Source organism: Argentina silus (genome assembly GCF_951799395.1).
Source record: "Argentina silus genome assembly, chromosome: 5".
Lineage (NCBI taxonomy): Eukaryota > Metazoa > Chordata > Actinopteri > Argentiniformes > Argentinidae > Argentina > Argentina silus.
In genome coordinates, this window is record NC_139659.1 from 8628683 (window position 1) to 8656064 (window position 27382).

Genomic DNA, 27382 nt, shown 5'->3' on the forward strand with positions numbered 1-27382 from the left:
AAAACTACTACTAAAATAGGATATCAAAGAGATGTCTAGCCATACATATTTACAGTGTACTGTAGATTTCTAAACAGCAGCCACATGTCCATGTCATGTCTTTCTGAAAAGATAGGAAAATAAAATAGCATATCTAAACTACATTTCATTGCATTCTAGCCTTACTGCATATTGTAGGTCTGTTCAGGTCATTAAACAGCAATAGTATGTTTCATTCCCTACATAGACCACTTAAATGTAAAATACTGCTCTTAGAATTATGCAAAATAACTTGTTCCCATTTTGTTTGCATGGAAATAATAATCGTTCAATTAATGAAATTGTTGATATGACAGTTTTTCTTGTGCAATATAAACCTTGGGGAGTAGCGTGAGAATCATTGCATAGTATACATTTTCATATTGGAAAATGAATTTCATGCTTTTGCTGTCTGTAGCACAGCAATAAACAACTCATCAGACCTTGCAAAGGCATAGGAGATCACACTAGTGTGTGCTATTACATTTCACTGGGTGATTCAGCATTGCAATAACATTCTGTGGGGAGAACAATAGCAAATTGGATAGTAAATGACATGGTTCTCCAAGACAGTGGGGATAAACATTCTGGCAAAAGAGAGGTCAGGAACATTGTTCACAAAGTGCTTCATGGCTGGTAAGACAACAAAGAACACAGGTGTGCCCTGTCTGGATTACACAAGTACAGTAGAGCTCATGACCTAAAACATATCTTCCACAAAGAAAAAAAGGGCAGATGTTTCTCATTTTTCAGCCATCATCATTAGCATAACATGTTTTGCATGTCTGTCCCTACTGTTCCGTTAAAGTAAATGTGAGCCACGTCAGGCACTTGGGAATGTTGTGAGCTGTTGGTGGGTTTTGGGGACTCACTGGGGCTTTAAAGCCTGCATTCTACCAAATCCAGAGTTGCCTCTTAACCAGGACCAAGGGGCAATCAACCTGATTCAAAGAGTTGGTTTTCAAAATGATCACCAACAACAATCAATATGTTTAAAAAAATGTATATCCCTAGAACTCTCTTCCTTTTACATAAATGTCCCTATACCTTCACTTGTGGCATGTCTAAATATGAACATCTGATAAATGCTAGGAATAGAAATACACACCAAATACAAGCAGCTAATAAATATTGTTATCAGTAATTTGAGTTTTAGGGATTGGTCCAAATTGCAGATAATCTCCCCCCCCCCCCCCCCCATATTGAATAGCTGTTGGCCAACCTTTGTGTGAAATAAGTCCCTAGTACCTATAACGGCCGGATGCCAATAACAGAGCCAGACTCCTCCTCACTCCTGGCCTTGGCTTGTAAAGAGCATCTCCCCAAATGGTAGCATATACTGCATGAATATCACCAGGGCATGATAGTAGACCACCATAGGGATCCGTCATGGTTTATCTGTCCTTTGTTGTCAGTTTCTCAATCAGCTCCTGTAGCGGGACCAGCTCTTTCCTGTCGATCAAGTTGAACTCCTGAATAAAACAAAAAAGTAAAACACATTGCAGGTGTCCTTCTCCAAAACACATTACAACTGTCCTTCTCCAAAACACATTACAACTGTCCTTCTCCAAAACACATTGCAGCTGTCCTTCTCAAAAACACATTACAACTGTCCTTCTCCAAAACACATTGCAGCTGTCCTTCTCGTAAAATTACTGACCAAGTGCATTTAGAGTGGGTTCCTTTACCTGAACAAAGAAGATGAAGTGTTTGAAGGAGGTGTTGAGGTGGGCCTCCTCCTGCAGCTGCATCACAGAGTCAAAGTGCTGGTGGTAGATGTGGGCATAGACTCTGAACAGACGCTTCAGGATGATCTTTGCCACTGACATGAAATTCCGCCGGAAGGGGACACCTTGAGTACAATTACAATTGTTAAAAGAATTAAAAGATGTGTGTTTGAGGGACACTTCATTATTTTAAGAGAGAACAAGCATAGCGGTGTAATGCGGAAAGTGTTAGCTATACAACATCTGAGAATAACAAACAAGTCCCATAGAAAAATATAGATACTGATTAAGACCATAAACAAAGTAGTAGACCCTCTTCCAACCTATTGATGTAACTTAAATGGACATTTGTGAATGTGTAGGGAAGAAAACAACTGTTATGACAAAACAGCAGGCATGACTGACCTATCTTTGACGGGAAGAGCGTCTCATCATCAAGTTGGTCTTGCACCCAGGTCATTAGGTAATCTATGTACTTGGGAGCTGAACATTTGATCGGCTTTTTGATATTGGTTCCATCTGCCCAATGATACTCATATCTGCAAAAATGAAAAAATTCACATGAAAACAATTACCATTGACTCACATGAAGACACACACACACACACACACACACACACACACACACACACACACACACACACTTACTTAGGACCAGCAGACATGACAGGACAGCTCGCCTCAGAGCAGAAGTCTGTTATGGTGCCGTACAGCATGTTGATCTGGTTGAAGAAATCTACAGCTGGGGAAATAGACAAAGAACACTGTCATTAAATGTGAGCCCATGTGCATCCTTCAGGTAAAAAAGTCTTACAGCAAAAGAAGCACTCACATAAACATACACCCCTACTTAACTTACTATCTACTATATATACAACCCCATGCAATCATATACTGTATAGACCAACATTAAAGTGAATAACAGAGCTAAGTGCCATCGATCAAACTCTCCTCCCCTGCTTGGAAACATGAGAACTAACACTTAATCTTCCGTGATAGACAGGCATTTCAGGCTCTGTTTGCTAATCTCACAGCAGTAAGCCAGACTGTCCACTGAGTGAGGTCATCGGATGTGTGGCAGAGGAAATAAGACATCCCCTGGCCGAGGCATTCGTCTTGATGTAAGAGTTAGCAAACAAAGCCTTGACTGAGCGAACAATGAGGTCTTTTTAACATTCACAGCTGGTTTTTCCAGAGACAAGAATATAGTCCTTGGGGTGAATGTTAAAATACTGGCCTGATAGTCAACTTCACAGAAAACCCCTGAGAATATCAGGATTCTTGCTGCATTAGATCAAAGAGATTGCAGGTTATGTCCTAACTTACAATGATTTATCAATCTCCAAGCTTATGACAGCACTTTGGTGGTTGATGGTTTGGGGTAGCTTATTGGGAGCTTATCCATAACAACTATGTTGTATTAACTTAATGGCTTATGGGAGCTAGAGAAGTGGACCTGGCCCTTACTGTTGACAGCCACCCATTCGTTTAGGTCTTCCCCATCCGGCAGCATGACTGCCATGCGAAGATTCCCACTGCCCAGTGTAGCCTCAGCATGCTTCAACAATTCATACTGGTGAGAACCCTCTGGAATATTCTTCTTGGGCTTGAAGGTCTTGGACGAGCGATTTCCGCTGTAAGTCAAAGAAAGGCAATAAGATTTAGCAATATGCTTGACAAATAGGAAGGAAAGTGAAGACGGGAGTGACGGAATCAGATGTATACTTAATGTGAAAAAAATCTAAGAAAGTACAACTTCTCAGTCAACAAAGACAACAAAAGCTGATCTTTCACACAATGACACACCCTCTTAATATAATATAGCTAGCTACAGCTGGTAATCAAGGCCACTTTATGTCATTCAGTCCCCTCAGGTGAGAATGGCCAAATCTCTCAAACAAGACAGAGCTCACAATGAAATATGCCATGGCATTTAGTTTACATGTATCACACCATAGTCAGAGACTAGCCTGACTAGTCAGCAACAACAGCTGTGACATGATGAATTTTGGGGTGGGTGCTACTAGCTAACTAGGGTGACTAAGCAGGCTGTCAGCTTACTTGAAATGTTGGATAAGCAGACAATATTATGCCATATTTGCATTTTCTGTCCTACACAAAAACTAGCCACGGTAGCGTAGCACTTACATAAAATATATAGCTTAGCCTAGTAGCTAGCGAACTGAGCAGCTGCTAAACTAGCGTATTCATATGCACGAAAAGGTCAATTTAAAGACAGAAAATAGCTATAGGTTGCGTTAACACATTACGTTACTCACAATAGAAAGCTCATATCTCTTGAAAGGAGGGGAACCTTCCGCAGTTGACTACAGTGAAGTCAAAAGTGTACCAAAACCAATTATTGTGGCTTTATTTTAGTGCACACTCGTCAAACTCGGACTCTTTGAGCAGTCCCTAACAAAACAAAAAGTCCAAATACAAAATGTTCACTCCGCGTGAGATAGCTCTGCAACATATATAGCTTTCTAATAGTAGTATTCACAAATACGTAAACGCCCGAAATGCTGAGATCTGACAAACTGTAGTCCGCGCAGCATTCGTTGTTGTCGCTTTCTTCAACGAACCCGAATCATGGATTGCATTCTCGCGATCGCAGGATCTGGAACATTTGGGGTGTATTCAGTAAGGCGCAACGGTCAAATGTTTCACCATTCTTTAGTTTCAAAATAAGCACTCAATAATCTCTGGTTTCACCATAGGCACACAAAAATGTAAGGGTTGAAGGTTAATCTAATCAATCTGATCATTTTTAAGACCCACTCAATGATTTCTGCACATCGGGTCAACAAACAGCGTAAATAATGGAGCAAATACATTTTCACATGCAAAAACCTTAAGGTTTGAAGGTTTACACATTACTTTTAACAAACGGAGGGGATAATTTTTATTTCAAGGTGAGATGCACAGCCCTTTTAGGTTATAGGTTTTAGGTGTTCTCTCTGGTTGATGTATATGAAATCTAAATGATTCACAGCGCTTTAAAACAAATTGATGGATTTGAAGACTTGATTTCACCAGCAGAGGGCAGTCTGGAATAATTTATAATTTGGAGATTGTTGTGTAAAATTAACCACAGTGAAATGAATTAGGGCAGGCCTTGACAAAGCACAAGGAATTAGATGCATAATGAGTGTTCCTTTAATTTTTCATGTTTTAATCTAATTTTCTCTGTTTCTTTTCAGAATACATTTGTATTTTACCTCTCACTTAGCTGTTGTTTACAGAAAATTATTGTTTATCATCCTCTTTGATTGAATCAGAATTGTCAATATGGAGCCGACATGCAATTGTGATATATTGGACAATTGTAATATGCACGTTCTGACAGTTCACCTTTTTTCCCTCCTCAATGGAAATAACCACTTTGGATCTTTAAAAACTGATGGTTTGATGTCACATTTGAACTCATTGCATGACTATACAGTGTAAATAGTTTTCAGTGATACAGACAGGACTGTGATTGACCACTAATGGTTTACCATACTTTGAAAATGATATCATAAATTGCCTACTCTCAACCCTTGATTGAGCTCTCAACATGGAACTACGCTAGCACTAGGACCTGTGGTCCCACATCTTAGCTGCCTGGGACCTGGGGTATGATCGTAAATGCGCCATGAATCCGAATGAGAAGCTTGTTGCGAAAACGGAATGTTCCTACGCTGACAGGCCTATACATTGTCTATACATTTCAGACAGTAGCATCTGAGGTGGAAGTCAACTGCTGTATATATCGGGTAGGTGAAACAATTATGTAGCTATTGTATATGTAGTGAAAAGTCACACAGTCTGCGTGGTGTCGTATCTCCCATTGTGAAGAGGATTATCTAGCTAGGCAGTGTGTGTTGACAATTCATTCTCCGTTTGATCTCAGTGCAGCAAACCAAGATGGAGTGTGAGTGGAAACCAGACGAGCAAGGACTTCAGCAAATTCTACAGCTTTTGAAAGAATCCCAGTCTCCCGATACGTCCACTCAAAGATCCGTCCAGCAAGTATCCTTTGTACTCGACCAAACATGGAAACAGTCATGAGTCTTCCCGTAGGGTTAGGCCCTGCTGTGTTCGCTGTAGACTGTTAGTGACAGTAGAGTTGTAGGTTGGTTAGCTAGATAGCTAACTGTTGGCTAATCTAGCTAGCTAAAACGACACACAGCCAGGTTGTGTTGACCTGCTACGCCATTGGATAGCTAACCACCTAGCTAGATTATAGATTATGCTAGTAGCCGTGTAAACTTTTATGATTTATGCAAGCTATAATGTAGCTTGCATAAGTCTAGACTCGAGGCAGTTTAGTTGCCACTGACGAGGACGAAAAATATCCCATAGATAGGGTGTCATGAACATTAGCTGTCAAAATAGTCCCCTCAAAAATAATGTCATTATTTAGCTAACAAGCTAGATATCCTATCGGCTACGACTCGTAACTAAGGTAGGTTATTTCGAGTGCTTGAAATAGTTTCCTCTCTGTCTGGACAGTGTGAAATATGTGATGTTTTGCCGGTGATGTAGCTAGCGTTATGGTTAGCAAGCTGACTAGCTACTGTAGAGATGTTGCTGACCATTTGGGCAATGTAACAAAGAAACTGCAAGCCTTGCAAGCCTCCCCAAGCTGTGTTTGGAACGTCATAGCAGCAGCCCCCTGTCACCCGCTGGACTTTCTACTCCCCCAGGCCTCAGTCATTCTATTGAATTGAACGAAAATGTTGGTTGACATTCTGGGAGTAAAGTAGACGGTCGACGGGCATCATCTCGTCACGGTGTCATCACAGGTTACAGTCCCCCAGGTGCATTCGATCCATCAGTGCTGATGTACATTCAACATAAACCGGCAAACATTGTTGAGTTCCATTCCTTTCACCAAGGCTTAGCACCAGATAACCTATACACACTGCACGTGTGTTGAGAGGCCAAATTACTCAAGTCTTTAATTTAGTTATGAGTATTCATATTGGCCCTCCAACTTTAGCCATCATTAGTCAGCCCAGTTGGCCCAGTCAATGTGATAACTGTGAATTGTGTAATAATGGGTTATTCATGAGGGTTATTCATTGTACATACAAACCATGTAGGCTTAATTCAATTTGGGCAATTCAATAATAAGTGCCACAAACAAACTTTTATTGCTTGTGATTACAGCCTTCCTTAACCACATTCCCTACAGAGACTCGAGCAACTGAACCAATACCCAGACTTTAACAACTACTTGATATTTGTACTCACAAAGTTGAAATCAGAAGGTATGTTTTCTTCTGCCTGCCCTCTTATGTACTCCTTGACTGCTTATTTAAGTCTAATACTACTGTACAGTGTGGCAGCTGGCGCACTGTAAGGTTAACCACCTAGTGACTGGGTTGATTGTTCTGACCAGTGGCATCTTGTCAACGATGGGGTGACATCAGAATATGGGTCAGTCTAATTTTAAACCTAATGCCCATGGCCACTCAACTCCTAACCTGACAGTCTGTACAGTAGATGACCCCATGATTTTGGCTGTAAGGCCATTCATTGCCTCTGAAAATATAATTTGTGACATTGCTCTGGGGCAAGAGAGGTGCATAAAACTCTCAGGAGACATAGAACCAGTTTTATACTACTGGTCAAAAGGCAACACAAGAAATTGATTATTTCCTTCCTAACTTCATCATATGCTGAAATGACCTTTTGATAAGAAACAGAATCATTATAATGCCTATGACTGATTGTTTATGCTTCACTAAGCAAATAAATAGTGTTAGTGGACTGTGCCAGTTTTCCTCTGCCCTGCATTGAAGATTTGAGAGGAATAATTCCTCATTGGCTGTTTTGCTGTTGCTATCCAGATTTTCCAATCCCTACTCAGCCTTTCTCTGAGGTCACACTCTTGCTTTCCCCCCAGTATCATTAGCCATGTAGAACTACAGGTTTCTCTTGTGTATGTATGAGGGTATGAGAGTTTGATGTGTGTTTGTTTTGCTTGAAGCATTAGGAAATATGAGATGGCAACCTCCTTCTTTGGTGCCGTTACCTGGTAGAGCTCCCCTGTTCTTGGATGTCTGTCACATGTATCACTAACAAGGCTTACATTTTAACTCAATTAATAAATTAAGTGGATTTCAATTCATGATTTGAAACCCTCATCTAAATTGACGATGTTGGAAAAATATAATTTACATAAATTCTGGTATGGCCTTTTTCCCCCCCACTTCTCTCCCACCCGTCTCCCAGATGAGCCGACCCGGTCTCTGAGTGGGCTGATTCTGAAGAACAATGTGAAAGCCCATTACCAGAACTTCCCCAATGGCGTTTCTGACTTCATCAAGAGCGAGTGTCTGCAGAACATTGGCGACGCTTCGCCTCTCATCCGGGCCACCGTGGGTGAGTTACACCCACTTTCAAGAGAGTTATTGTCAACAGGATTTTGTTCACAGATTAACGTGGTGACATTAAGGGTTGAATAAGAGAGTCAAGTAACAGGTTGGCAAGCAAATAACCTTTTCATAAGTAATTGTTGTCCAAATGTATTACATTTTAGGTTTCTCTGTCTATATTGTCTGGTAATGTCACTGTTATATAAAGACCCAGACATTGTTAAGAGCTGTCCTCTTTTATGGACATGAGTCTTTGCTGTGGATTTACAGACTGCTTTGTAGATGTAGCATAAGTATTTTCAAAATATTCAGATGTCTGGTAAGAACATGTATGCTTGTTTTACTCACCCTTGAATAGTGTAGTGGTACATGAAATTAATACATTTGTAATGCGTCGATCATCTTTCATAATAAGGTAAGCAGTCAGTCATACAGCCTAGCTATAATTCATTGTTTACCATGTGGTGTATTTGTACTGTGTGACATATTCAGGTTATTTACTCCACAGGTGTTTATGACCTGAAAGCTATGAGTCATACTTATTGGTGCCTGCTTGGATTGTTATATTTTGAGCGCTTAGATTGGCCAGCTGTGTTGTTGAGATAGCCTATGGTGTCTTCTTATCAGGCCGAGCAGCCGCACTGGTGCTGGGTTCTGTTGCCATGGTTACAAAACATCTGACAGATGGAGTGTGAATCACCTTATAACCGACTCAAAGTGCAGACAGACATGGGCCTGACAATCTGATGATGAAACAGCAGCAGTTTAGAAGGGTACACTCTAATACTGCTGCACTAAGCTTCATGATTTGAAATCAGTGATTTTTGAACCCTGTTCTTAGAGACCCACTGGGTGTGCAGAGTTTTGCTCCATCCCAGAACGAACACACCTGATTGAACTAATCAAGGGCTTGATGACTTGATGATTAGTTGAATCAGGTGTGTAAGAGCTGGTCTAGAATAAAACCCTGCACACACCACATCGCACACCCAGGAGTAGCCCTCCACCCCTAAAACAGACTGCTTAGAGTTGTCTGGCAGCACTGAACACTTACTCTCTCCTGGCTCAGGTATCCTCATCACCACCATCGCCTCCAAAGGGGAGCTGCAGAACTGGCCAGAGCTCCTCCCCAAACTCTGTCTCCTGCTGGACTCTGAGGACTACAACACCTGTGAGGTGAGGATTAAGACAGGATGGGACCATGACTGTAAGTTATGTCAGCGAGGCTTTATACCTGTACTACTAACACAGCTAGCTAGTTTTGAGACAGACTGACACTTGAGTAAGTGGGGTCTTAGTATCCTGGTTTTGTTTTCACGTTCAACATCAGGCGTTAGCCATGTGTGTACGGCAGAGCGTTTTTGCGTGCCTGCTTGTCTGTGCACGTTTGTGGTTCTCTTTTTGGGGAGGGGGAGGGGTCAGGAACTAAAGCAGCATCTGGATGGCATCCTGCTGGCCGGATCAGCTGAAGGCAAATTCTCACAGCTGGATTGGAACCCAGAACTGGAGCTTATTCAACATGCAATCATTTATTTCTCTCTGCCTTCCTGAAAATCATCTGACCCTATTTCCTGAATTGCCTCACACTGTTAACCAGAATGGCTTTTATAACGAACCCACCACCACCACCAACAACAACGACAACACAATCCTTTTAGTGCAGTTAAATATTCTTGGCTGTTATTCATGCTTATTATGTCAGCTCTTAGTTGTTCTCCTACCATCCCCTGCTCTCCTCACTACCCTGAGGACTACTAACTGCTCTGGCAGGCTTTGGTTCAAATGTTGAGACGGGAACAGCAATCTCATGTCACATAGTATATCCTACACTACATGGTGTTGGTCAGCCAACTGAGCTCGCTCTCCACCTGTGATACTCCTGGAGTTATGGATGTCTTCTGAGTTATAGCCCACAGCAGGGACATCACACGGCCGTGCGTGTGTGTGCACGTGGGCATTTTCTCATAGATATTCCAGTCCGATAAATATTTTGTATGTGGCTGGTGTGCTGAATTTAGAGTGTGATTGTGTGTAAGCTATGAAATGATTTCTAAGCACTTTAAATTGTGGATGTCATGCTTCTTGTTGTGTCAAGCCAGACTCTGTTTCTTGTGCTACCCACACTTGCATCCTGGGTACACACTCCCCTGCAACAACCCCTAAAATAGCCTGGCTGTCCCATGATGCCTTGCAGTGGCCCCTGGCGGCCGGCCAGCAGCAGTAAATATACAGCCACACATTCGTGCTTCACAAATGAGCTGATTGATGGTGCACACGCACACACAAACGCACACAATTTACCCTCGTAGGCTCTTCTCTGCTGCAACAGCAGCCTCCATACAGATGTTAGAGTTGGGATCAGAGTGTTATGAAGGAGATACACACACACACACAGATATACAAAAGATACTGTACACACACATCTATGGTGCTTAGACATCAATTACCTAAGTACAGTATTTTAGCCTGTACATAAAAGAGCAGCAGATGTTTAGAATGACCTCCGATATCGTGACACAGAAGCAAGATATTTGATTGGCAGACATCCAAAAGGGACACCCAATGTAGCTTTATAACACGTGTGTACACACCACACACACACACACAGTACAATAGCTCTCAGTGTTGCCACACAGTGTGATCCTCCCTCATAGACAGAGATTTAGGTCAGTTATTTTTTGCAGCCAAGATCTTGGTGTGTGTGTATTAAGATTTAACAATCAGGCACAGCAGGGGTATTCCAGTTTTTTTGGGGGGGTGCAGAGCTAGACGTCTTATTACAATATGACAACTGAGCTTTTAGTATGTGGATGCCAAGCAAGACTGCGCTCGGGGTACTTCTGCTGTGTCATTTGGTTAAAAACAGCATATTTATCAGAGAACAAATGTTACGTTAAGCAGTTGGATTTCTAACCTTTAGCTGACTGCCGTGTCTCTGTGTGTGGGTCTGTGTGTACGCTTGCATGTGTGTGAAAAGGCATTCCACTGACTGAGCTGTTTGGCAGCAGTCCAAATGGCTTTGCGTGGTACAGGGCTGCAGATTGTGCGGTATGAGACGAGTGATGAGGACCCCCCCCCCCCCCCCCCCCCCCAGTCTAACTGGACTTCCAGGCTCTGCCTTTGGCACCAGGCTGTGTGGGCTAGATTTGGCTTGGCTAGATTATTGTCATCACTCACTCGCTCGCCCACTCTCCCTCTATCTTTCTCTCTGTTTCACACACAGACACACACGCACACACACACACAGTCCGCGTTATGTATTCTATTTGATTTGTACTGCAGTCTCACTTCAGACCTGCTCTGTCCTGTGTGGCTGTGAACTGAGTAGCCTTCTGCAGTGTGGAATGGAATGCTAACCGCACGCAGGTGTCTTATCTGAGCATTAGCGGTCACTGCGAACGCATACCCTGTCCTGTGGGCTCACAGCGGTTGCTGTGAGGGCCCCCCCCCCTCAACCCTCTATGCTGCACCCTTCACTCTATAAAAAGACCAGAGCAGGTGTGTGAGACGCCAAACGCTCACAGAACGTTGGGTGATGGCTTTATTTAGGTTTTGCTGGAGAGCGGCTTTACTCTGTTGATTAATGGGGGGTTCTAAAGCGGTTGTGTTTGCGGACCTGGTTAAACTTCATGTTAGTGTTTTGCGATCTCAGCTCACTGGGACACGAGACCACCATCGACCATGTTTGAACGTAGCGTTCGAATGACGTGAGGAGGAATAGTTGATGGGATTTGTTTATTTAACCCTTTTCTCTCCTTAAGCAGGCGTTCTTCTGCATAGTTGGCATTCTTGCACTAGGCACATTTCCACAGTGGTGCCCTAACTGAGGCCGTTCAAATTCATTACACACCGGCCCGTCTCTCTTTCAACCCCCACCAACACACACACACACACACACACACACACTCTCCCCCTCCCCCTCCCCCTCCCATACCTGTCCATATATCAAACCTCCGGCCAGGACGGGCATGCGCAACTTCCATACTAATATATCCCTCTGTTGACCTTGGTTTTGACCTTGGTTGGACCACACCTAGACCGCTCTTCTCTCATACAGACAGAAACCCTCCCTTCTCCTCCCATCCCGAGTCTTTAGTTACCATGCGTTATCTGTCTCAAAACCTTCTTGAAGGAGCGCCCGCCGTGGAAACGGTTACCAAGGAAACGGCCCTCAGACAGCCCTTCCGTCTCCGTGGCTTCTTTTGTATCCTCTCTTCAGACTCCTCTCGGGGCGTGTGTGCGTGCGTGCATCCACATTTTCCCTGGGTTGCTGGGGCTGCTTGCATTCGTATTTACCGATTTATTGTATTTTTGACGCAGGCTTGTAAATGTCACTGTACATTTGGATTGACAATGATTGGTCATGGGTGTCACTGTTGTTGTGGGAGGCGCAGCCTTGCCAAGGTCGTTGAGTGATACAAAAAGAAATTCTTCTTTTTTCAAGACGATAGGCTCTCCAACAGATTTCAGCTGCTCAGAGACTTAACATTGAGCACACACCAGTAGGCTACATATGTTTATACGTCAGCTCTGTGGAGGCTTACTGCTGGCGGATGCTTTTACTGCTCAGTTTAAAGATCATGACATCAGTTTGTTTTTTTAAGACACCGAGCTGTGTGCTTCATTGTTTACTGTCTGGTGTGTGGACCCTCCAGTGACATGTATGAATGTGTGTCAGACTCCGTCATAGGGGGATGCCATTTTAGTCATACAATTCCATCACCCATGTCACTGTCTGCCTTGGAATGAATTCATACAGTCACTATGTTTTATGTTTCCCTGTCAAATTCCCCATCATCCTCTACGGTGTTCAGGTTCATTTCTTGAGTGGCCCTGCTTACGTGTCTATCCTTGTGCCCTGATGAAAGCTTTTCAGACCTAGACAGCCGAGGAGTGATGATTTATTGGTTGACGGTATGCCGTTTTTTTGATTGATCTGATGCTCTGACCCGTTAGGTAACTTGTGTCCTCTCTCTCTACCTCCCTCAGGGATCGTTTGGCGCTCTCCAGAAGATCTGTGAGGACTCTGCAGAGATCCTGGACAGTGATATGCTGGACCGCCCTCTCAACGTCATGATCCCAAAGTTCCTGCAGTTCTTCAAGCATAGCAGTCCTAAGATCAGGTACCGTACCATTCCCCCCCCCCCCCATCTCCTTTTCTCTCCCCATGTCTCCCTGCCATGCTGCTCTCTCCCTCTCTCCTCTCTCTCTCTCTCTCTCCTCTCTCCCTCAGCCGTTCACTGGAGCCTACAGCTGTTTCACTTTGTAGTCCTATGGCACTTTCTGTCCTCTCTGGTTTGTCTTGTGTGTTCGTCCTGAGATGTTCTTAAGGATCAGAGGGGGAGGTGGGATGGAGACAGAGGCTACATTGATGAGGTGGAACACCTGAGGGTGGGCTGTGTGCTCCTCTTAAGCCTCCTCTTGTGTGTTGCAGGTCTCATGCCATCGCCTGCGTCAACCAGTTCATCATCAGCAGGACTCAGGCGCTCATGCTGCACATTGACGCCTTCATCGAGGCAAGTCTGACCCTAACCCTAACCCCACAAACCTAATGCCTCCTGTAAGATCAGGGGCAGTAATCCATTTGCAGAAGATCAGGTTAACCACTGATGGGCTTAGGTCACAGTCAGCTGGGCCCTGGGAGAAGGCAGAAGCATCAGGCAGGAACACTAAGTATGCCTGATGAAGCAGTTCCAACTGTTTTATAAACCTCTGGCACTTTGGCTTTGAGAGAGACAGGGGGCATCCCATTATAGTAGAGAGCCTAGTTACCAGTTTAAGCTGCCAAAATAAATGTTTTGTTTTTGACAGTGGCATTATCACTAGAGCTATGTGTTAGGTGATAAGGGACAGACGGCCAGCTCTTAGCCAGTAGATTTAGACATCAGGAGAGTGCTTTCCCACCCAGATTATTTCCTTGGTAAGGCATAGAGGCCAGCATCCAAGCCAGCACCAATATTGTCATTACAATCAGATTTCTCTCTCTCCCTCCCTGGCTAATGTGAGCCTCCTGTGTGAGGTTTGACCCTGGTCTTTCTCCGTCCCCTGTAGAACCTGTTTGCGCTAGCCACCGATGAGGAGCCCGAGGTGAGGAAGAACGTGTGCAGAGCTCTGGTCATGCTGTTGGAGGTCCGCATGGACCGCCTCCTACCACACATGCACAACATCATAGAGGTGAGGCAGGGAGGGAGGCAGGGAGGCAGGTGAAACAAATACATTGTCTTGATTCAATTGAGTTTCCTATTTTAAATAAGTTCAAGATGACACCTTGTGGACAAAAGCTATATTGCAGCTATATTGTATCACATTTTCTTTGAGGTTTATCCGTGATCTGACTGTGGCTGCTGATCTTGTGCCTCTGGAATGAATGATGAATATTTAAAGAGGAAGAGTACTAATTATCATGCTAAAAGACTATCATAATAACCATAATAATCCCATGATTCCCCCCCCCCCCTCCTCCTCAGTACATGCTACTGAGAACGCAGGACCAGGATGAGAACGTGGCTCTGGAGGCCTGTGAGTTCTGGCTCACGCTGGCTGAACAGCCTGTGTGTAAGGATGTGCTGTGTAATCACCTCGCCAAGTGAGTACTCCAGAATACACACACACACACACACACACACACTGTCTCCACAAAGACATAATTTGACACCCAACCCCCACTACCCCCACCACTGTCTGCCTGTTGACCAGTGACTGATTAAAAACCAAAACTGTAGACCCCAGCTGGATGTGTTGACACCCCTGACACATTAATCTGGGGATAGAGTTGTTGACTGATGGCCGGTGGGCCCTGACCTGTCCTTGCTCTGTTCCAGGCTTACTCCTGTGCTTGTCAATGGGATGAAGTACTCAGAGATAGACATCATTCTCCTCAAGGTCAGTCTAAGGCAGCAAATAAAATGCTGATTATAAACTATATTGTGTGTGTGTGTGATCTCAACTCTGGGCATGTGAGTGCAGTATGAGCAGGTTTGTTTTCGTCTCCTGATTCTAATGTGCAGAGGTTTGAGTGGTTTGTAATATTTAAAAGTCATGAATATGTAGGTGGCCATGTCTGCCTGTCAGTATGACTCCACCAGGGGGCTGAATGGTCAATTGACAGCTACCCATACTACACTGTCTGGGACACTGAGAGACTGTCTTCAATGAGTAAGAGGAATCGTGTGTGTGTGTTTTCAGGGTGATGTTGAGGAGGATGACGAGGCCATCCCTGATAACGAGCAGGATATCAGACCGAGGTTTCACCGCTCTCGTACAGTTGCCCAGCAACACGAGGGGGACGGGATAGAGGATGATGAAGATGATGATGACGATGATATGGACGATGATGACACCATCTCCGACTGGAACCTGCGTGAGTCACAACATTAGACGGGACGAGAGATTGAGAGGTTCTCACTCTGTTCGACTCCCTCCTCTCCTCTTCTGTTTCCCTTTGTTTCCCCCAATCCCTCTCTTCCCTTAGTCATTATTTCTCTCTCTCCCTCTCTCATCCATCTGCCTCTTTCTCTTTCTGACAGACTCACTCCTACCTCACACATGCAACAATATGCTATATCAATAACTATATCATTTACCTGTGTGTCTGTGTATGTGTGTACATGTTTGCGTGTGTGTGTGTGCACCTGTGCATGTCTCCCTGTCTCTGTGTGTGTGTGCGTATGTAGGTAAGTGTTCAGCAGCGGCGTTGGACGTGCTAGCTAACGTGTTCAGGGATGACCTGCTCCAGCCCATCCTGCCTCTGCTCAAAGAACTGCTCTTCCACCCTGAGTGGGTCATCAAGGAGTCTGGCATCCTGGTGCTGGGAGCTATCGCTGAGGGTAAGGCAGAGGGGAGGAGAGGGGGAGGGATGGGAGGAATACATGTAGGGGAGAAGGTAGCGAGAGAGAAAGAGGGGGGAAAGAATAGACAGAAAGAGGAAGGACATAATCAATCAGGTCTTTGGGCTAACCTAATGTCTTCCATGTCTGTCCAGGCTGTATGCAGGGGATGATCCCCTACCTGCCAGAGCTCATCCCTCACCTGGTGCAGTGTCTATCTGATAAGAAGGCCCTGGTCCGCTCCATCACCTGCTGGACCCTCAGTCGCTACGCCCACTGGGTGGTCAGCCAGCCCCCAGACACCTACCTGAAGCCCCTGATGACGGAGCTGCTCAAACGCATCCTGGACAGCAACAAGAGGGTTCAGGAGGCTGCCTGCAGGTGAGCGGGGGGAGAGGTGGGCTGTGTTGGGCTGTGTTCAGGTTTGCCTCGATGTGTTCAAGTTTAGCCATGTAAACGATGTTGAGAGGTTGAGCTGCCATGTATAGCTCCTCGCTCTTAATCACCTTTTCTCTCTCTCTCTCAGTGCCTTTGCCACTCTGGAGGAGGAGGCGTGTACAGAGCTGGTTCCCTACCTAGCCTACATCCTGGACACGCTGGTGTTTGCCTTCAGCAAGTACCAGCACAAGAACTTGCTCATCCTCTACGACGCCATTGGAACGCTCGCAGACTCAGTGGGACACCACCTCAACAAGCCGGTACACACACACACACACACACACACACACACACACACACACTCTCTCTATTGTATTTACAGGATGAGTGATGATTTATTGATTGATGGTATGATGTTTTGACTGTTCTGAGATCTGTCTCCCCCTCCCTCCCTCCCTCCCTCTCCCTCTCTCTTCCCCTCTACCTTGTGTAATGACTTACAACAATGAGATCGGAAAGGTGTGTGTTTGATCCCCTCTCAAGGGACACAGTGTGTTAGGTGTGACTAATGTATTCCTTGGCCTGTGTTTAGGAGTACATTCAGATGCTTATGCCTCCACTGATCGCAAAGTGGAACCAGCTGAAGGATGAAGACAAAGATCTGTTCCCTCTACTGGAGGTGAGTGTCACCACACTCACCACAACTGGCTCCTACCAACTCCAAGAGCCCATCTCAATTACCACTATGGACTGATTCCTGTTTTCTCTCTCTCTCAGTGCCTGTCCTCTGTGGCCACTGCCCTGCAGAGTGGTTTCCTGCCCTACTGTGAGCCTGTGTACCAGCGCTGTGTCAACCTGGTCCAGAAGACGCTCGCTCAGGCCATGGTGAGATGGTTCTCTCGCACGCGCGCACACACGCACGCACGCACACACACACACCCTGCTATACGGACATGCACACACATATACTGAAGCAGATGCCAGGCCATGGTGAGCGATGCGGTGTGATGATGATGTACTCTTGGTCACCTGCTGAGACTGTTGCGTGAGGGAATGTGTTGGTGTAATGTTTTCCTTATTAACATTGTTTTCCTGCCTGTAAACAACATCTTATTTGTGCTAATTGGCTGCATGAGGAAAAGTGCAAAGAAAGTGTGTGTGTGTGTGTGTGGGGGGGGGGGAGAATCTGCACGCTGTAGGGAGTCATGCCCTGGGAATGTGTTTCACATCCCTCCTTCCCCCAATTCTAAACCCTTCCTCCTCCATCTCTCCCTCTCTCCTTCACCATCTACCCCTCTTTCACCCTACCTCACGTTCTCTGACCATGGTTCTCTCCTCTCTCTACCCCCCTCTCTCCAGCTGCACCAGTCCCAGCCGGACCAGTATGAGGCTCCTGATAAGGACTTTATGATCGTGGCTCTGGACCTGCTCAGCGGATTGGCCGAGGGGTTGGGAGGCAACATCGAGCAGCTGGTTGCCCGTAGCAACATCCTCACGCTCATGTACCAGTGCATGCAGGTACACTTGCTGTTTTATGTTTGATCAATTTGATATGCAGAAAATTATGTGAAGTGGAAAATAATTACTATGTCTGGCCCTGACGTCTGCCCCCCCCCCCCCCCCTCTCTCTCTATCTTTCTTTCTTTCCATCCCTTCTTCTCAGGACAAAATGCCAGAGGTGCGTCAGAGCTCCTTTGCTCTGCTGGGGGATCTGACCAAGGCTTGTTTCCAGCATGTGAAACCTTGCATTGGTATGTACCCTCACAGATGAGTCAGTTACCTACATCTGAAACACTGCCTAACATGTGTGGATGTCCTGTTATCAGATGCTCAGTGTAATTCATACTTCTTTCTCATTTTCTCACACAGCTGATTTCATGCCTATACTAGGCACGAATCTGAACCCAGAGTTGATATCAGTGTGCAACAATGCCACATGGGCAATCGGAGAGATATCTATACAAATGGGTGAGTGTCAAAACTCAAAACTCATCCGCTCATGTCCACAATCTCAGCCCCCCTTTTATATGCACATGCGCGCACACACACACACACTGACATGTATTTTGCCCCCCCCCCCCCCTGCATAGGTGCTGAGATGCAGCCTTACGTCGCCATGGTGCTGCACCAGCTGGTAGAGATCATAAACAGACCCAATACCCCAAAGACACTGCTGGAGAACACAGGTACCACATGGTGGCGCTGCTGAGCCAGCCAGCCCAGAACACAGGGAGGTGGTCACACGGCCAGGCCGCAGCACTCTCTAGAGTGCCCATTAATCTCCACCTGAAAGCCTTCCCAAGCCCTGGGCCTTACAGGTTTCGCCGGTTTCACACAACTATCCCAACTATTTGAGCGGCTGATTTGTGACTTGGCAGTTTGGGTTGTTGCTCATTGCAGTAAATGAGAGCGAGGAAGGAGAGAATGAATCAGAGACTAGGCCTTCCTCATCCGCCACTTGGTGAGAATCTTAGAAACATTGAATGGAGCGAACCCTGTAAGTGCTCAGTCTTGGCATTAACTGATATGGATTGATTCTCTGCACTGTTGTCAGGTTTTTCTAGCTTTTTTACATCAAATGTTGAGCATCAGACAGTGAGTGAGACAGATGAGTGAGCCCCCAATCACTTGGCTAAATGCTGAGTTTTTCATACAGTTAATTAGACAAATGTAATGTTTACTGCACACTCAGACTATAACTAGTGTTTGCTGAATGAGAAAAGAGCTAATCCCACTCTAAACATTTGTTGTGGTGTTGAGAAAGATGTATAGCACCTATATTTAGCAAACAACCCCATGGTTACACTCTGCTCTTTTTCCTAAAATCTATTGTAATTGGATACTGTGCTTGGATGAGCCAAAATGGTCGTTCAATATGAATCCAACCTAAACAGAATCAAAATGAGGGTGAAGCGTAACCTGCTTAACTAACCCCCAGGGAAACTGGAATTTGTAGATGTGTTCCTGTTTGTTTGTCAGTTTATTTATTTGTTGTTTTTAGTTACTGTTTTTTAAATGTGAATGCATATCTGCCAATAGATGTTGAATGTTGTTTAGTTAAGGATGGCAAATGTTTGATGCAGGATACGTGATAGAGCCATAGTACCAGGTTGTTGAGCTCAGACTACTGCCATTTGTTGAATAGAAATTAGAAATTCTAAAACATGGAATTGAAACAGACTTGAAGGCCTACATTGAGCTTTGTTTTTAAAGTACACATGGTCCCAAGTTTGACCTAACCAGTTCGACCATCACAATGTTCTGAAATTGATTACATTAGATTTTGAGTTGCATAGAGCTCTTCAATTTGGCAATTCAAATAACCTTTAAACATGAACACACTAGCATAAAAGTCACATAAAAAAGGAGGAGGAGGAGGAGGTTGTTGTTGTACCCCTCCCCCGTCAATTTGCCACAGATCAGCCTATCCTGCACTGAACTCTATTTCTAATGAGCCTATCATCTGCTTTCTGCATGTGTCATTGGACTGTTCATAAATGCCTGTTTCTTAATGAGAATGTTGCATAGTTTTGTGTCTTTTAAACTTAGGTCCTCCCTCCTCTCTGCCTCATAAGAACCTGCTGTGCTGGATACTAGTCTCCTTCCATGTAGTTGGCTTGGAGTAATCTGTCATTTCTTAAAAAAAAAAAAAAAAAAAAAAAAAAAGTTTCTGTTTCTTATGGAAAGATTAACCTTTTTGTGAGTTTAAGGGAGAAACCTCTGAAAGCCCAATTCAGCTGTTCACATTTAGTCCATGAAAAATAACCATGTAGACACCCTCCACTAAGTTTCAGTTAGCCATTCACCTTTTATATTTTCACTTTAACAACTGGTAAAGAACATCACCTTGATAAATCAGTAGCAAAGGAACAATGGGTCATAATTACTCTAACTCTAACCTCAGGAGGAGAGATTGCAAGCAGACATTTGCCTTTTGGTTAATATTGTGTTGTCAAAGTGTTCTCCCTTAAACGTGTTGTTTGTTATTAGAGTGTCATATTTTTACATTCCTCCCCTTTAGTTACGGGGGCAGTAATAATCAACACTAGTGAAATCTTCTGTTTATTATCATACACAGATTCTGTTGATTTATGTTTCTGAGTTGTTTGTTTGTTTTTTCTTTATGTTTTCTCCTCCCCTCCTCATTGCTCATGTCTTGGTTGGCGTTTGGTGGTGTATAACCGTGGTTGCGTTACCTTAGCAATAACAATTGGTCGTCTTGGTTACGTTTGTCCTCAAGAGGTGGCACCCATGCTACAGCAGTTTATAAGACCCTGGTGTGTATTATTCAATATTTTATTTAATTCATTTTCTCTCCTCTTTCCTCTCCTCTTTCTCCCTGTCTGTTGCTCCCTGTCACTCTGTCTCTTTCCTCCCCTGTCACTGTCACTGTCTCTCTCTCTCTCTCGCTCTCTCTCTCACTCCCTGCCTTTCTTTCTAAAATAAGTATTTTCTGTTTCTTATGAATCAGTCCGTAATCATTGCCAACCATGTGACTAATCCTGTCCTCTTTTAGGTCCTATTTGTGATTTATGTTGCCTTAGTAGCACCTTCATGTATTATACATTGATTTATTTTATTTCCAGTTTCTGTCGTTGTTAATTGTCGCTAACAACTAATTAGTGCATGGGATCAGATTGTCACATGCCTGCTGGTTCAAAAAAAAAGAAAGTGGGGAAAAAAAGCTTCCCTATAAAAGAGCATTCCCAAATCCTTCTTGTCAAGTAGTGCTCCAGCTGCATGTGCCTATCCCAGACCTCCCCCAAATCTCCCAAGTTAATCTTTAAAAAGTAATTGGCATTTATAAGGTGCTATAGTTTAAATGGTTTTCCTGAATGCCTTGCCCATGCTCGAGGCCAAAGTGAAGTTGTTGTTAGAGAGTACAGTGATAAAGTAGTTAAGTAATAAACATGTAAGTGTTTCAGAAAGACTGACAGGTTTGTTTGGTACAGTCTTGGACAGTTTTGATGTGCATGCTTAATTCTGCTACTGTTTTAGATCACCTGAGGGAAATCATGTTCTCCCCACAAGAATGTTTGAAATTGACACCTGTAGTCTTAGTTAAAGTATGGGGTAAAGATGGCAAATTTACTTTGAATTTGAACCTCAAATTGAGGTTTGAATTTTTTTCAGTCAATAATATCCAACAGAACAGTTTGCGTATAGATCTAGTATTCTGCTACTAGTCTATCTACTAGAAATGTGCTTTATACGTAGGGATGCATAATTGAAAAGTAGACTTTTGACCCTTGACATTCACGGTTTGCAGTGCAACTGATATATAATGTACCTATGTATTTAATGTACAATTCAGTTTATTGACTACAGTTAATGGTAACCTCAAATTGCCTTGGGTTTTGTTGTGTATGCTATGCTGGCTGTGCAATTGATTTTAAGCAACCTTTTGATTGGCTTGTTGTAAAAGTCGGCTGTTCCTATTGGCAGGTGCACCTCTCTACGGAACATAAGAGACAATGAGGAGAAAGATTCTGCATTCCGAGGCATCTGCACCATGATCAGCGTAAACCCTGGTGGTGTGGTGCAGGTGAGGCCCCCTCTAGAGGTCAATAGAAGAACTGCATTACTGGTTAGACGGCTCCAGCATTTGAGAACGTTGAACTGTATTGTTGTCTCAACTCTGTTTCTCCCCCTCATATCCTCCAGGATTTTATATTTTTCTGTGATGCAGTGGCCTCATGGGTAAATCCAAAGGATGATCTGCGAGACATGTTTTGCAAGGTAAAAACTGAGAATGACTGTGCCAATTAGGTCCTACTATGGAACGTGTGTGTGTGTGTGTGTGTGGAAGGGAGAAGACATCCTGGTTCGTCACAAAACATTTTTGTGTGATTTCAGATTCTCCATGGGTTTAAGAACCAGGTGGGAGAGGAGAACTGGAGGCGATTCTCAGACCAGTTCCCTCTGCCTCTGAAGGAACGGCTGGCAGCCTTTTACGGGGTGTAACTGTTTCCATAGGAACAGGCCTGTTCTAAGGGGTGAGTCTCATTTTTGAAACTCTAGCTGCAGACACCAAGTTAATGTCAGCTACTGGATTTAAGCTAACACAAAAACAGATGCTCATGTCGTTGGGAGCATGAAAATGTGTCTCTAGAATTATAGTGAGTGAGTAGTCATATATTTGTTAGACTAATGTTGGTCTACCTCTGTTTCTCCACCCAGGTCATTCACTATGGGAGACGACGGGGAACCTCTTATACCCAGGGAACATGTTACCCTTTACTGGGGGGTAGGGTCTGCCAGCTGGGGGAGGGAGGGGGCTGCGGACCCCTCCTCAACCTTCTGGACGGGGTGGGAGGGAGGTGTTAGCCATGGCACTCAACGCCCCCACGCACAGGCGAGGGGGAAGGGAACCGGCGGGCCAACTTTATCAAGGGAGGAAAATGTATTTAGCCTAATCGTTTCACATCTCAATCAGAAATGAAGAAGTTCAATGTAGCCATTTTTGTCCTCTTCTTTTTAAAGGTTTTCTTCAGAGCTCTCCAGTGCTACTGAGTGGACATTGAAACAAAAAAAGGAAAAACATTGCAAAGCTCTAAAGCTTTTGTCGTTTAGTTTTGGTAAAACCGTGAGTTCATCCATATTAAAGAGTTAGTGCTGAGAATCACCCTTCGTTGAAAAATGGCTTTGAAATCAATCTGTTTCAGCCGGAGCTCACCACTCAGTGATGGACGTGGGGGGAGTGTGTAACTAGACTGGATAATACCATAGAAGATGGGGGGGTGGGGGGGGGGGGGGGAACATAAAATCATGTAATTGTATGGAAATTAAGTTTAAGGTCTCTAAGAAAATATTTTGTCCTCAACAGCAAGGGCAGCTGCTAGCTACAGTATTAACCAGCAGTGGATGGTAATAATGTAAATGCTGATAACTGTTGTATTTACAGTGCATTCGGAAAGTATTCAGACCCCTTAAGTTTTTCCACATTTTATTTGTTACAGCCTTATTCTAAAATGGAGCAATCTACACATACTACCCTATAATGACAAAGCGAAAACAGGTTTTTAGAAATGTTTGCTAATTTATTAAAAAATAAAAATTGATATCACATTTACATAAGTATTCAGACCCTTTGCTATGACATATGAAATTGAGCTCAGGTGCATCCTGTTTCCATTGATCATCCTTGAGATGTTTCTACAACTTGATTAGAGTCCACCTGTGGTAAATTCAATCGATTGGACATGATTTGGAATGACACACACCTGTCTATATAAGGTCCCACAGTTGACAGTGCATGTCTGAGCAAAAACCAGGCCATGAGGTCGAAGGAATTGTCTGTAGATTACTTAAGTAAATGTGATATTTCAGTTTTTTATTTTTAATAAATTAGCAAACATTTCTAAAAACCTGTTTTGGCTTTGTCATTATGGGGTATTGTGTGTAGATTGATGAGGGGGAAAAATAAATTTAATCCGTTTCAGAATAAGGCTGTGACATAACAAAATGTGGAAAAAGTGAAGGGGTCTGAATACTTTCCGAATGCACTATATAAGAGGCTCTGATCTCTTTTTTTTTTTTTTTTTTGCAACACTGCCACCGCATATCTGAATAAGAATAGCCTGTCTTTTCTTGTAGTCATCAATCCAAATATTTAAGTTGAATTTATTTTAAGAAAATTGGCAGTGGTGTCCTTAGAGTAATAAACAGAGTATTCTTAAGCAGGTCAGAGGCTGTTGACTTACCAGCCAGTCCAACATGTCACAGAAGTACATATGATTTTATTTGTTGTGGTTGAAAGTGACTTGTCTTAAAGGGGGGGGAATAAGTAGCATGCTTGCATCAAGGTGGGGAGGGTGTACAACAGTAGAGTGATGTGTGTGTGTGTGTGTGTGTGTGTGTGTTGCATCAGGTAGTTGTGATATGTGCATAGCCCTGTGATAAGGTTCCTCAACCAGGTAGTCTCAATATGGTTTTTCTGCCCCCCCCCCCCCCCATGTTTACCAGAGAATTTCCAGTGTCTAACATAACTGGGTTTACATACTGATGTTTGTATTCTGAAGAGATCTTGATATTCCATAGGTGAATCAGTAGGATATTGGTTGTGACTATGAGAGAGACCATGGACACTGACCCATCTGTGACTCTGAGTGAATCTCTTCCTCTGTTCTGTGCTGTGGATGTGACGTGCTGTTTGCATGGACGTTTACCAGCGAGCATATCAAACTCTCAGATGCTTACATGGCTCCATATTGTTCTTGCTAGCGGTCGGAGGAGGGGTAAGGGAAACGGCATACAGGGCTTTTGCTGAAAGTGTTCATCTTTTGTTCCTTGAGTATTACTAGGACATTACTAGGACAATGACATAAGTCCTGTCTTGATGGTGTGTTTGTGACCTTGGTTGTCAATCCAAACTCAACAGCAATTGTTTAGATAATTTCTTCTTTTTTTTTTTTTTTTTTGTACTGTTGTACTTTTTTTGTTGTTGTTGTTGGTTTGCTTTTTGTGTTAGAAGCATGATCTTGACTGAGGATGATTGTAATTACTGTTTTGAATGGTTGTGTATGCAGGGTACGCGAATGCTTGATCCCTTGCATGTTGGTGGCCCTTTTTGACCCAAAGTAGACTGGGGGGTACTTTAATTTGACTTAAGAAAAAGGACTTAAGAAAGTAATTTCTTTGCTACCCATTTGCTGACTACAATATTGGACTTTTTAAAAGTTAAGTTCTTATTTCACCCAAACGTGCAGGAGCATTTCCTCATAGCTTTTACCTGTACCCCACACCCAAATGTATCTTGTTAAATACTGTGAAGCTAAGACTAAATTGTAATCATGGACTCATTTTGGTGTGTATTGTTTTGACTACGTAAAGCGTAAATGTCTTGAAGTCTTTGCTTTGCCTGAATGTATCCCATGATGGTGATTGAAGTGGGGTGGGGTGGGGTGGGTGGGTGGGGTGGGGTGGGGAGGGGAGGGGGATGCAGATCTATGCCCAATCAATCAGATTTGCTCTGCTGGTCAGAGTGATCTTTGCAGTATTTGTAGACCCCCTGCAAGGCACATAATATGCACTTGTTCCATAGAGGCAACAATCTAATGTATACTGTATCCCCACACAACCATATGAACTGGAATGGTAGTTGTTTTATAGAAAGTTCTGTTGTAACACTAAGCCCCTCAAATGTATTACTTAAATGAGTATTAACATGTTTCAGGTGGAGCATGTGCAGTGTATCATCTTCTTCATTTATTTATGTTTTAGATTTGTGTGGGTGAATTTTACTCCTTTTAAAGATTTGATACAGTTGAACATGTGGGGATTTCCCACATTCCCAATTTGACAGTCTTATTATTTCACAAAGTATTGACCAGTAAAACAATCGGTGCAAGCCAAAGCCTGGAGATTAAATACTGCAGAACACGCCACTTGGCAAATTATATTAAATTTTGGCTATTCGATAGGTAATTCAAATAAATGATCATGTTAATCTCCTTGAATATTTATGATGTATTTATTGTTGAAAACTGGATGGGTGTTTGTTAATTGGTCACCTGTACTGTAGCTAATCTGACATCATAAAATGAAAAACATGGCGTATATACAGTAACATAAGTTACACATCATGGGATACGTGGAGGCATTTGTTTCTGTGGATGTTTTGTGCCACGTCATTCTTGTATCCTACTGTTGAAATAATTTTGTCTGTCACATTCCAGCTGTTTGGCATGCAGAAAAATGGAAGAAGCATGGCTTGATTGGTTCTGTCCGCTACATATCACACTGAATTTCAAAAAGCTAAGAAAAGAGAAAAAAAAAAACAATCGCTGTTGGTGTGCTGTCTTACTGACATGGCCGCTGCTATACAATGTAGTTTCTCTACTTGAATATGTGTTGTAGTAACCTCAGGTTGTCTGTGTTTACGGTTGTTATTCCTGTTATTGTTTTTCATATGTATGCCTTTTTCCATCTCCCTTTACCGAAATAGATTAGTAAGCATCTCCTGCTTTACCCTAAACAGCATTTATCAGTGGGTGTTGTTCACTAATGTTTGTGTTTGATATGTGTGCTAGCTCACCAACATGATGCTGAGAGATTTACACACACACAATTTCAGTGTCAAAGAATTGTACCTAGATAAACTACACAGACATTCAATTTATAAATTTGAGGAAAAAAATATATTAAATTGGAAAGAGTAAACTTGCACATAATAAATGCAACTGTGGCAAAGTGATTGTAAGAACATTTTAGTAGATAGATAGTGTATTATGATGCCTTGAGAACAACTGGATGATTTTACTGGTGATTTGTAAAGGGTGGTTATTTGAAGAACAACAAAAACTTTATACAACAAGCAATTATGCTCATGGCTTATAACAAATAGGGTTGCAAATTGAGATATTTCATTTTGAAGAGGAAAAAGCTTTATGAAAATGTTTAGTCTCTTAAAATACAGCATCAACCAACTACTACAGTAGAATGTCTCCCTCAAAGAACACCTGCATAGTCTGTGACTTTCATTTAGCCATGAAAACGTGAATAGAATTTCTACAAGTCTGCCTTCACCCTTTTGCTAATGTGAGAGAAACTTCATTTTGAGTAGTAATATGGTTTTAAGTTTTTTGATAAGCTGCTGAATTTTAAGGAAAAAATAATAATTTTGGGGCCACCAGATATTTTGGATCATGCAAAGAATCTATATTGTACTGTAGTAATTTTGTAATGACATTTGTATGATGATGTGATGGATGTGAACGGTAATCACTGCTTGGATCTGTACATTGTTGAGAATAAATTGTTTACATAAAACTGGGACTCATCTTCTCTGTATAATGTGTGTCTTTCTATAATGTTTTTTTTTTTTTTTTTTTAAACTTGTACATAAGTCATTGTTTGATTTAAAATCCAAACTTTGCTTGCTATGAGGTTGAGTATATATTCTCAGCTTGTATTTGAGGGTATTGGTGTATATATTGGTTTCACCATTTAGAAATTACAATTTGTATACATAGTCCCCCTATTTCATGGCACCAAAAGTATTGGGACAGATTAATATTATGTTCAAATGAAGCATTCATCTTTAGTATTTAGTTATATATCATTT

The 27382-nt window shown here is 43.0% G+C and overlaps 2 protein-coding genes across 3 annotated transcripts; one reads left to right on the forward strand and one right to left on the reverse strand.

The window, feature by feature from the left end:
• Nucleotides 1–1216: 1216 nt before the first annotated feature.
• mob1bb (MOB kinase activator 1Bb) lies at nt 1217–4269 on the reverse strand. The gene is made up of 6 exons (XM_083670269.1): nt 4025–4269; nt 3213–3379; nt 2394–2487; nt 2151–2284; nt 1707–1870; nt 1217–1490 (listed from the first exon to the last, which is right to left on the reverse strand). Exons 1-6 carry the CDS (start codon nt 4036–4038, stop codon nt 1413–1415), a joined length of 651 nt encoding a protein of 216 aa, XP_083526395.1. The 5' UTR covers nt 4039–4269; the 3' UTR covers nt 1217–1412.
• A 1100-nt stretch (nt 4270–5369) lies between these two features.
• tnpo1 (transportin 1) lies at nt 5370–26700 on the forward strand. 2 transcript variants are annotated; one of them, XR_014554208.1, is made up of 26 exons: nt 5370–5503; nt 5641–5759; nt 6928–7003; nt 7971–8120; nt 9183–9289; nt 13103–13236; nt 13548–13629; nt 14165–14287; nt 14581–14699; nt 14935–14995; nt 15299–15473; nt 15787–15939; nt 16095–16320; nt 16466–16637; nt 16910–16996; nt 17095–17202; nt 17677–17835; nt 17981–18068; nt 18187–18285; nt 18408–18503; nt 20519–20594; nt 21763–21862; nt 21982–22056; nt 22174–22313; nt 22498–24175; nt 24209–26700. XR_014554208.1 is itself a non-coding variant. In XM_083669493.1 (25 exons), the coding sequence occupies exons 2-24, from the start codon at nt 5655–5657 to the stop codon at nt 22279–22281; spliced, it is 2679 nt and encodes an 892-aa protein (XP_083525619.1). In that variant the 5' UTR covers nt 5370–5503; nt 5641–5654; the 3' UTR covers nt 22282–22313; nt 22498–26700. The 2 variants fall into 2 exon arrangements, 1 of the variants encoding a protein (XP_083525619.1); XM_083669493.1 differs by having other exon boundaries at nt 22498–26700.
• The last annotated feature ends 682 nt before the right edge of the window (nt 26701–27382 follow it).

Bases quoted from the DNA above. Each gene is read 5' to 3' on its own strand.
- mob1bb (XM_083670269.1), bottom strand. The intron at 2,285-2,393 runs GTAAGTGTGTGT...TCATTTTTGCAG, and splicing joins GTCATGTCTGCTGGTCCTAA to ATATGAGTATCATTGGGCAG. The intron at 1,871-2,150 runs GTCAGTCATGCC...ATTGTACTCAAG, and splicing joins GCTCTTCCCGTCAAAGATAG to GTGTCCCCTTCCGGCGGAAT.
- tnpo1 (XM_083669493.1), top strand. From the start codon at position 5,655: ATGGAGTGTGAGTGGAAACCAGACGAGCAAGGACTTCAGCAAATTCTA. The intron at 14,288-14,580 runs GTGAGGCAGGGA...CCTCCTCCTCAG, and splicing joins ACATGCACAACATCATAGAG to TACATGCTACTGAGAACGCA. The intron at 15,940-16,094 runs GTAAGGCAGAGG...ATGTCTGTCCAG, and splicing joins GCTGGGAGCTATCGCTGAGG to GCTGTATGCAGGGGATGATC.